This window comes from Ptychodera flava, chromosome 20 (assembly GCF_041260155.1).
Source record: "Ptychodera flava strain L36383 chromosome 20, AS_Pfla_20210202, whole genome shotgun sequence".
Lineage (NCBI taxonomy): Eukaryota > Metazoa > Hemichordata > Enteropneusta > Ptychoderidae > Ptychodera > Ptychodera flava.
The window spans coordinates 2,973,575-2,984,468 of record NC_091947.1 but is presented as its reverse complement, the minus strand read 5'-3'; the positions used below and the strand labels follow the sequence as shown (position 1 = coordinate 2,984,468).

Here is a 10,894-nt window from a genome sequence, read left to right as displayed (position 1 = left end):
AGGTGGCCTGGCGTGGTCGCGATATAGTCGTACCTGGCATATATACCGTTTGTATGGTAGAATTTGGTAATGTTAAATGTACAGTATAACGAGTGTGTGCCATTATATATATATATATATATATATATATATATATATATATATATATATATATATATATATATATATAATGGCACACAGACGCACACATACATACATACATACATACATACATACATACATACATACATACATACATACATACATACATACATACATACATACATATTGCAATATATGCTGGAAGAGATCGAAGAGACAAACTCAATTTCTCGATTTACCCTTTGCTGTGTAAGCTTACGACCGGACACAAAACAATCGGACTTTCCGTCCTGAGAAAAATCGTTATATTGATGTACAGACCTTGGAGCGTCGCTTCATGAGCGATCAGGGTCTTTGAGTCTGCAAGCCCGAACCCCCAACCACGTTGCCATCATACTCTTGAAAATACGAATCCTTTCAAAAAGCTTGAAGGATTCATTTTGTATTTTATGTGTCACTTGAGTTTTAGAACATCGCTAATCAAAGCTGGACGACCAATGCGTTTACGGAAAACGATATTATGGTATATGTAGGTCCCTGAACCGGAGATATCGAGCACAATTACGCAACAAGTGCCTTTGCTAATGCGGGCAGACGAACTCCACATGCCGAACATGTGGAAGTCAGCAGCTGAGTACACGGGGGCCACACAGTCGATCCAAAACTGCCATGAAGCCTTTTGGTGCGCTACACAATATGGTTTATTCAAATGCCCAGACCGCTGTGCACTGGACTTAAATTATTGTATTTGTGAAAAGCGACGATCAGTGGATATACGGCAGACTGGAGAACGGCAACGGGAAGGGAATCATGGACACCGACAATAGGCCTAACAACATCGCCAATACTCGAGCTTTATGTGTCTGACTTGCAAGCAGTGAGTAACAAAATAACTTGCAAGAGGTATGGTTTCTGAATTGTTAACGTTCTTATGCATATCATCGATTTAATTTAGTTAATTTTTATGTTATTTTATTTGACTGTTCGCCGTTAGTTGTTCGGTAAAAGGCGGGTTAGCAAGAGCTCTGAACGGGATGAGCGAAGCTATTAAGGTATCAGACTATTCGGAAAACGAAGACTTGTGATCTTGTCAAGCTTCATTTGTTGAATTAAAAGTTGAACTAATAGTTACTATCCAAAAATAACAGCGTTTTCTGTATACAATTCCACTTCCATCGAGAGACATATAGACCTTACAAACTTATTATTGAGAGTTTAAACTACGGATGCATTTTATCTTGCTAATTCAGACCTAACTACGCGTGACTGTAAGTGGTGTATATTGTTCTGAAAATTCTGCAGAATATGTCGCGATCGCGACGAAAGTATATGAGGAATTCAGGGGGGATTCAAATTTTTTGGGGTAGTCAAGGGGGGGACTTGAAAGTTTGCTCTGCCTATTGGGGGGGGGACCTGAAAATATTTTGACACCCAACATTTTGATGTCGTCCAATGGTTCTAATGTTAGTAATAATTAAACAAAATCTAGAACCGTTTTGTCATATTTTGTCTATTCTAGTCTTTAATCTCGAAAAAGTCTAAAAATGTAAGAATGCCATTAAATTTTCGTAGAACAAGTTTGCCTTGTAATGGGGCAGGAGCTACAACTGTTGATAATTTTTCAATATTTCTATGCAATGTATCAAACACAGTTTCTTGGTGTCTCTCTACAGCATGCTGCTGAAAAACACAATATTCAGTTTGTCAACAAAGCCCGTTTGTCTAAATATTGGTGATAATTGAATGATGCAAATGCACGGTACACGTAGGCTGTGTTGGCAAGCTGAATACTGGATAGCTCAACATTCTGTAGGGAGTAGAACAAGAACACAATTGTATAAACTGAACAAAAATATTGTCAAAATAAAAAGTTAATACAACTACTGCCCTGCTACTACATACTGGCAGTGACAGTGATACATGTAGCTCTGACTCTGATGTAGTTTAAGAAGAGTTTCGGTCATAGGACACTCAATTGACAGTGAAACATACATCTACTTGTACACACGATCCAGCCAGAGAGCAACGCATAGAAGACTAGAGGACTAACAGTTACCATGGATATTTGAATTCTGGAATATGAGAAGAATCAAATATTAGAGGAAAAAGATGGGGTCACCGTACTTGATCTTATACAAATGTACGATGAAAAGTCAGTTTTTCTACAATCACTTAAAATCAATATATAAAACCATTAATTTCAAGTTCATGCAGTGAATGAAATTTTCACATCTCATTGTACCAATAACACAAAAGTAAAACTTTGAACAGTAAAGACTCTAATTTAAATGGAAAAATGTGTGACTAAATGGAATCTTTTATTTTTTATCAAATTTGCCATTATTACACCCAAAATTTCTGAGATTAAAACATTAATTTCATGGAATATTTTAACCTTCCAGTATTGTCAATTTTGTAAAACATTTTATAAGTGGCATCTAAGTTGTATATGTCTTGTACTTTTGAAAAAAAAATTCTCGGTAGGTCACTGTGCTCATTTTTTCACAATTTGGTTAAACATAGCTAGGAATACACAATTTTCATACTCTCTCATGATTGTCATTTTGTGTGCTTTTCAGCTGGTGCCATTGAACTGGCCACAGTTGGATAAACTCAAGTCGGCTTAGACTGAGAAATCCAAAAAGTTCACTGATGCATTTAAAAATGAATCAATTTAAGAACTTGCCCTAGGTATATGGCTCTACAACCTGCCGATAAGAGGTAGTGTTGAACATTTGCGTGCAGAACGACACATTACATGGTTTTTTTTACTCTGCGTGCATTCCTAATAAATGTGCGGCTGTATGGTAATTTGGGGGGGGGGGACTTGAAAATTATTGAGGGGGGGACTTGAAAATTTTTGAGGGTATTGAGGGGGCGATCTGAAAAAAATAAGATTTCAACCGCGATTCCTCCAGCCCCCCCCCCCCTCACCATTCTTTTTGAACGCGGCCTTAGGGTCGACTTGCGCTCTGAACAAACAGTATCAAAAAGTACAGTGGAGCGATCCGAATGAAGTAAGCACAGAACTAGAAATGAGACACGTGACCGGATCATGAAAGCAACATGGTAGAGAGGCCTGCGACGGAAGGCCAAACTGTGCAACATGCAACAGGGGCTAGGAGCGGTTCGATATATGTATACTATACCAAAGCATTGTGGGTAGTTCAGTGCTCGGCGTTGGAATGTTCTTTTGTTTTCGCATACGCTAGCAACTGTTGTGAATGCGGAAGTTTGCAAAGCGAGTTGACAAGCAAATGCGGAAATTTGATTACAACAACAAACGGGAGGGATGTACCCAGAAATCATTTTTTATTTCAAAATACGAAGTATAAAGGGAACGACAAATTCACACACAGTTATTACCGTGGAGGTATACTGTATTATGTTCAATCCATCATCCAAGTTCCAACTGACGAATGCCCACTTACCGGATGAGGTACCCATATACCCACTACCCAATGTATGAGGAGTGAAGTGCCTTGCTCAAGGGAGCAAGCGAAGGCGTATAGCACTGTGACATATGTACCATCATGAGGTATTACCGAGTGGACATTGTAGCGAAGTGGGACAAATTCTCGTATCGTTTTTGTTTTCAGACTCAGAATATGCTATGTATACGCTACGCGATCTTTCGGAAACAACTCAAGAAAATTAACGTTAACGTGCATACACACATGAAAGAAAACATTTCATTGCGTCGCACAGATTCCTTTATTTCGGCTATTCCCGGCATCATGCTGGAACATTTGTTTGAATTACACAAGGGTTGAAGCACTAGCTTGAATGGAGAAAGAAAAATCCCGTCGTCCCTACAGCTTTCGTTCTTTTCTCACATATATCTATCAAAACACAGTTGAGTAACGTACGGAGATCCCCCCGTCGAAACACCGTTTCGTTTGTCGTTTAATGAGACCATTAAACATCGGAAAGTACGCGTCTTCCGAAACCCGATAAATATAAAGTGAGTTTAATTCTCTCCCTTTTTTACACGGAAATATATTTCAGCTGCGGTCCTAGGACAACCGTAACCACTATGTCGAAAAGTTTGGCGGATAACAGTTACCAGATAGACAAAGAATGCCTTATAGACGAAAATGAGGATGTAATTACTAGTATATCCATGTCAACAGAGAGTGACTATTTTCAAGAGAAAAAGGTGGAATTTTCGGCTACTGACGATAAAACCGGTTTCGTTTCGGTAAGTATATTGTTTCCGATGCAGTTTGCTATTAGAAAAAATGCAAGGAGAAAGTAGGGTTATAAACTAACCGCAGTTTCAATATCATTTTCGAGACTACTTATTCTCAAATTGAGCGTTGGGTATTTGATTCCCGTTACATGATTCATAAAATGTGATATTTTGCCAGAGTGTTTTAGTTTCTCCATACTATTTCCAAATTGAAATCCTAGACTCTCACATGGCCTACTCTCAGAAAGCGGAACCTCAGGATGTCCATGAAATACATGCTAAACATGTCAAGGCTTACATAGTGGTTTGATTTGAAACTAAAACAGCTAACTCTAAAGAGATTATGGAAACTGTTATTTTGATGATATTTACAAAGTGTTCCTAACAGAAGACAGATACATTTTCGTCTCCTCTTCCCATAAGTATGTTGAAATACGAACTATTATCCAATGCAAAACAATACATTGAGTATACAACTTAATGCAGTGTTATTTATGACAAATGAATTGTGTACAATCCACATTGAAATATCATTGAACAGTACACACACATACTGGCCATGATGAAGAGCCGAACAGTTGCATTGGATCCCATTGTTGAGATCCCATTGTCTCTTTCCAGTTCCTTTGGAAAAATCACATCCCGGAGAAGATAGTGTTCGTCTTGGCAGTAGCCAATCTTTTTGTATGGGCATTCGGTCTCTGTGTCGTACCATGGATTTTACCTTACTACTACACGATATGTGCGCCTATCTTACTTGCATTACGGATCCGTTGGTACCTTGGGCCTGTCAAGTGGCATCTCTTTATGTTGGACTTCTGCTACATTGCCAATATCACGTGTATGGTGTACCTGTGGTAAGTGCCATAATAGCCAATATCACGTGTATGGTGTATCTGTGGTAAGTGCCATAATAGCATTTATCACATGTATGGTGTACCTGTGGTAAGTGCCATAATAGCCAATATCACATGTATGGTGTACCTGTGGTAAGTGCCATAATAGCCAATATCACGTGTATGGTGTACCTGTGGTAAGTGCCATAATAGCCAATATCACATGTATGGTGTACCTGTGGTAAGTGCCATAATAGCCAATATCACATGTATGGTGTACCTGTGGTAAGTGCCATAATAGCCAATGTCACATGTATGGTGTATCTGTGGTAAGTGCCATAATAACCAATATCACGTGTAGGGTGTATCTGTGGTAAGTGCCATAATAGCCAATATCACGTGTAGGGTGTATCTGTGGTAAGTGCCATAATAGCTTGTGAAAGGTCCGCTGATTGTCAAAATGTTTTCAGTAACTATGCATGGCGGCGGAAACATCGAGGCCAAAGTTGAAAGGCAAATGTCAATGACGCAAAACTTATCTAAAATCTCATGAAAAGTTGTTAGAATACAGACAAGGTCGACATTTCTGAATCAGAAGATAGTGTTGCAATGTCGGATCGGTAAAATATTCGCTCAAAATCGTGCGTGTCTGAACGATTTTCTTTATGGAATGTTATTATTATGTTTATAGCTTGTATATTCAACTACCAAAAATTAGCCGTATTGGACATTTAACATTTTCAAACTTCTTGTGACCGCTCCATCTAATTACTTTCAATTATTGATGGCTAATTCAGATTTGTTTAGTGTAAAATGTTTTACTCTTGAAAAACGAAATGCTTCCTATTTTCATCTTCGTTTCCTGTCGTTACTACTTAAAGTTGTCGTGTTGATGTTTTCAGGCCGATAGCCTGTTCAAATTGAGATGAAATTACCATTTTATTAGACAAGACCTGCTCCTACATATTTTCCTAATATAGTCCGCCATGAATATCAGAAAATGAATGCAATAAGTGCGGTGTACTAAAAGCTGAACAAGCTAGTAGGGTTCATTTTAAAGCTGCTCATATTTTTATATTCTGTGAAACATTTGTGAACCTGTCAACCACCGAACTTGGCAGAGAAAGAATACACATCATATCGTTTTATTTTTATGTAAGTGTGGTGTATGTCTTAACATCCAGCTAATTTAACAATTAATTCATAGTACTCAGTACTGACAGGGCAAATGGTTATGAAAAAAATTATGGAATAGGTTCTCTCTCTCTCTCTCTCTCTCTCTCTCTCTCTCTCTCCTCTCTCTCTCTCTCTCTCTCTCTCTCTCTCATTCACCTCCATCTTCACCTGCTAGATGTTACATGGCACCTTTAAACGTTACATTTATACTTTTGGCAGGGCATTCCCAAACAATGAGCACCTCTTCCATATGGTATTTGCAATGGGGAACGGACCACTCCTGTGGGCTGTGGCCCTCTACAGAAACTCACTGGTGTTGCACAGTCTCGACAAGATGACGTCGATATTCATTTATTTACTCCCTGCATACGTAACGTTCGGTGTGAGGTGGTACCCTGAGTTAGCCGGCCAACATTGGTACACGATATTTTTGCAACAACACACCGGGCCTGACTTGGTCTGGCTAGTTGCTACCCCACTGGCCCTCTTCGTCGCGCATTCAGTAAGTGCCCATATCGTAAACTTTGTTCACAAACTTGTTAACATTTAGAGTGCCAATACCAGTTTTTATTGCCCTGTATGGCACCAACGATTTTTTTTTTCAGATTTTCCCAAAAGTTTTGGTCAAAAACTGAAGCCTATGAAAAGCTATGTCAATTAGCTGCAAAACTATAAAAATACAGAAAAATTCATTAAAAAAGGGTAAAGTGTTGCAATGAAATTTTGACTGGAAAATTACAGCACTCAATTGGTTAAGGTCACAGCGCCAACTGCTATGATTTTACGGCCATGGCCCCCTTCTATGAAACAAACGAGCATCACTGAGGCAAAACGCAGATATAGTGCCACAACAGCCAGAAATCACTCAACACCATCCTCCCCGCAAAACATGCGAACTAGCATCATAAAAATTATCAAGAAAAATATGGCATGACTTCGACTACCACAACGATAATAATACCAATCCAACATGGATTGTATCATAACCTATAGTGTTTCGCTTACATTACAGATGTTGTACGTATTCATTATCTACATCATAGTCAGGTAAGATAATAACTTTAATTCGTAATGTATATAAAATATGATAGCTAAGGTAACATAATCACAATTTAGACGATTTAAAAAAATAATAACCCATCATGTGACGAATGGTGAGAAAATATAGCTTTTCACCAATGTGTCAATGACAATTATTCTCATGATCGTCCGTCAGATACATTCCAAGCGTACCGAAAAATCAAGCTGAATAAAAAAATCATTGCTTTAAAATTTATAAATAAACGTGACGTGACAAATAATCATTACGAATATGATATTTTACTGAGACCACGAGGGCCGGGCTGTCAAACAAGAAATTAAATTATTCCAACGACAAAAAATTCCGTACATCTATAACTCGGTATTTTACGAAAGGTTCAGTTTATTCAGTCCGGATATTCATTATTTTTTGAACTACGTTGATGACGTGACATCTGCAATCTACAGCGAAGTACCACATGTAAGCTGCATTCTCGTTCTATTTTATTTCGGACCATCAGATGAGTATCTAGATAGTTACAGGTACTTCACGTCCGATGAAAACTCTATCCAATATAAACTAGCCAACCTCTTTGGTCCAAGGTGAGTTGCAGGTCACGTGTATACATAATAAAAACCTTGCCCGAACCTTGTATGCGCTTTGTCACTTGTATTGGAGAAATGATATTCTGGAAATGCCTGTTTTACCAGAGTTGTACTTGGGAAATATTTACGTACAGAAGTCGCCGGAGAACTGTTATTTACGATCCGGGGCGACGGCTATCGAAACTCGACAACTGCAAGAATTGAAGTCTTCGAAACCACGCATTGAATAATCGTATAGTTGCTTTTCGAGTACACAGTCATTGAAAATTTAAAGTAATTTATATTTTGTGGTGCCGATTCTTACGTACAATTTTCTCCTTTCCCCACTCAAATTAAATCTAGGATGCGTCTTGTAGTGTACTATACAGTCTGTTACTTCATGTGTACGTGCATGCTGTTACTCACCTGGATGTGGTACCAGTACTTTGTCGCCCACGTGGTCTTCCTTGCCATCGTCTTCGTAGGTCCTAACGTGGAACGGAGGTAGCTTCTACGTGGATGTCTTCGCCGTCAAGGGGCTAAAATCTGACCAGTTCTCCACAGCCTGAAAGAACTCAAGGCCAAGAGAGTGGGGCGGAGAGACTTTGAGTAAACACACAGGCGTCAGTTATCCAACTGTCCAAATGTCGCCATATGACGTTAAACACAAATAATTTATGATTCGTCCCCTTTACTGGTACTTTTTATTAAAGGGAAGTGGATAGCGTAAAAAGGTAGAAGCAGACCTTACAAGTTTTGTGATGTGAGAGTGAGAGTGATATGAAATAGAACAAAACCAACAACGAAGCGAATGTTGGATCTTTACAAGGCCAAGTACTGAAGTTTGGAAATAATTAAAACTTGATTGTGTCATGGTCGACGTGACTTTTGTGTCACTGACGCTTTTAAATGTCTTTATCTATAAATCGTATCAGAGCATGCTTTTCACTACACCATTCAGGTCAAGGTATTTTCTGACAGAGCAGAAAATGATGTGTGTACGTCTGCAAATGAAGAAGGAATGTTTTGCACTTGTCGATTTCTTACCTTCTGTCATTTTTTTCCCATGACAGAATTCCCCCGAGACTGGTTCTTGCATTTTGACAACCGCAATCGCAAGCTGATTCGGGGTATAAACGTAATACAAATATTAACTACAAAATAAATACAAATGACCCCTTAAAATCAGAACTGCGGAAAAACAATAGAAGGAAGAGTGCATAAACAGATGGACCTAACATTGTCATACACAGTAGTTATAGAAGCAGTTGACAAGAGAACTTCAGGCAAAGACAAACGCGTTTTCAGGTAGCTTGACGTACCTTAGTTGTAATCCTCGCATTTTTTTCCAAGATTAAAAGCGTGGGTCAATGATTGCTTCGGGTTTCTTTGGGTCACAGCGCACAAATACATGGATAAATAAACAAGAAAAAAATGAATAAAGATACTATTGCCAACCGACCCTACTTTTCTTTGCAATGTCACAGAAAACGCATACATTTATTTTAAAGTTTTGGCAAATTTATGGCCACCCAGTCTGTGATTTTACTGTGCAGTCTACATACATTTTATAAAAGTAATCTATATTGTAACTGAAAACAATCTACACTGAAATAACGATTTTAATTCCAATGTAACCTATTTCAAATACTATCTTAATAAAATTGAGCTATTCGACGACTGTTGTATTGTCACTTCTAAAGAGTTTAAAGAGACCACTAGACACCTCTTCGCTGACGTCAACATCTTCACAAATAAGAAATCCGCTATCAATTCTATAAGGTCGGGTGGTATTCTTTGGATAATTGCATAAGAGTTGATGTCAAGGATATACCGTCACAAAAAATGAAGTACTGTCATGTTTTTGAATTATGGGTTTTGAATTTAGACATAAGACAGTAATAAAAAAATAAAGATAGAGATAGTGTCACCATTCTTGATTTTTTACAAAATGACTATTGAAATTCACTGTGTTCTGGAAAATCATTAAGAAATCAATTTTACATCCTATTCGAATTTATACAGAGGATGCAATTTTCACATTCTCATCGTAAAATAATGCAAAATCAAATAATTCAGACTGTAAGGATTCAGTATAAGAGAAAAAGATGAGTGAAGGACTTGAATAATTTGTTTCTATCAAATTTGCAACAATTGCACCCAAAAATTTGAGATTTAGATTTACTCGATTGAATATTACAACCCTCTGGTATGTTCAATCTTGTCAATATAAGGTCTTGTCGGTAAATGTTTTTCTTTTTGATAGGTCATCTTTTTGCACTACTTGGCAAAATATATGTTTACTCTCTCACGATCTCCGTTCAGGGCGCTCTTCAGAGAGTTGAAGTTGACGTAATTGATCAAGTCGGACACAAGGGTGAAACACTCATCAGTAAAAAAAAGGATTGAATGGATTTTCCATAGCTCTTGATTAATAATTTTACAGCTGTATAAGCAGAGTACATCGCGAACGCTCGTTGAGGGATAATGCCACCACAGAATTTTCTACATGCGTGGTGGAAATGTAGCGTCAAATATCTGCTAAAAGTTGTCGTCCCGTGCAATACGTTTTGATTTTCCTCTGAGAGAGAGAGAGAGAGAGAGAGAGAGAGAGAGAGAGAGGGGGGGGGCAGGGAGGAAAAAATTCACTACATTCCTTGCTGTTAAAAAGTAAATATATGCCCAGGTTTTCGGGTCTGTATTGGTGTTACTGGTGATCATGAGTCAATGACAAACTGAATTACTCAATACCACAATACCAAACGTCACATTAATATAGTTTTTCTTTGCAGGGAGTGTCTGTCCGGTCTTTGGCTGCGCGTATAGGACCCTTATAATGGGTCTCCTGCTATGCACAACATATATGCACGATATTCATCGCAAATGTCTAGGAAGAGGCAATGTTTATGAACAAGAAAGTGACGTAGCTGCAGATGGGACATTCTTTGAGCTGTACTTTCACTGTACTTTCTCGATGTCATTAGATAAACAAAAGAAGACAATT

General features: G+C 38.2%; 1 protein-coding gene across 1 annotated transcript; it reads left to right on the top strand.

Annotated features, from left to right (window-relative positions):
- The first annotated feature begins 551 nt into the window (after positions 1–551).
- On the top strand, positions 552–9,567 carry LOC139119760 (uncharacterized). The gene is made up of 7 exons (XM_070683647.1): positions 552–984; positions 4,090–4,282; positions 4,895–5,130; positions 6,505–6,787; positions 7,298–7,332; positions 7,819–7,908; positions 8,254–9,567. Exons 2-7 carry the CDS (start codon positions 4,118–4,120, stop codon positions 8,396–8,398), a joined length of 954 nt encoding a protein of 317 aa, XP_070539748.1. The 5' UTR covers positions 552–984; positions 4,090–4,117; the 3' UTR covers positions 8,399–9,567.
- Positions 9,568–10,894: the final 1,327 nt, after the last annotated feature.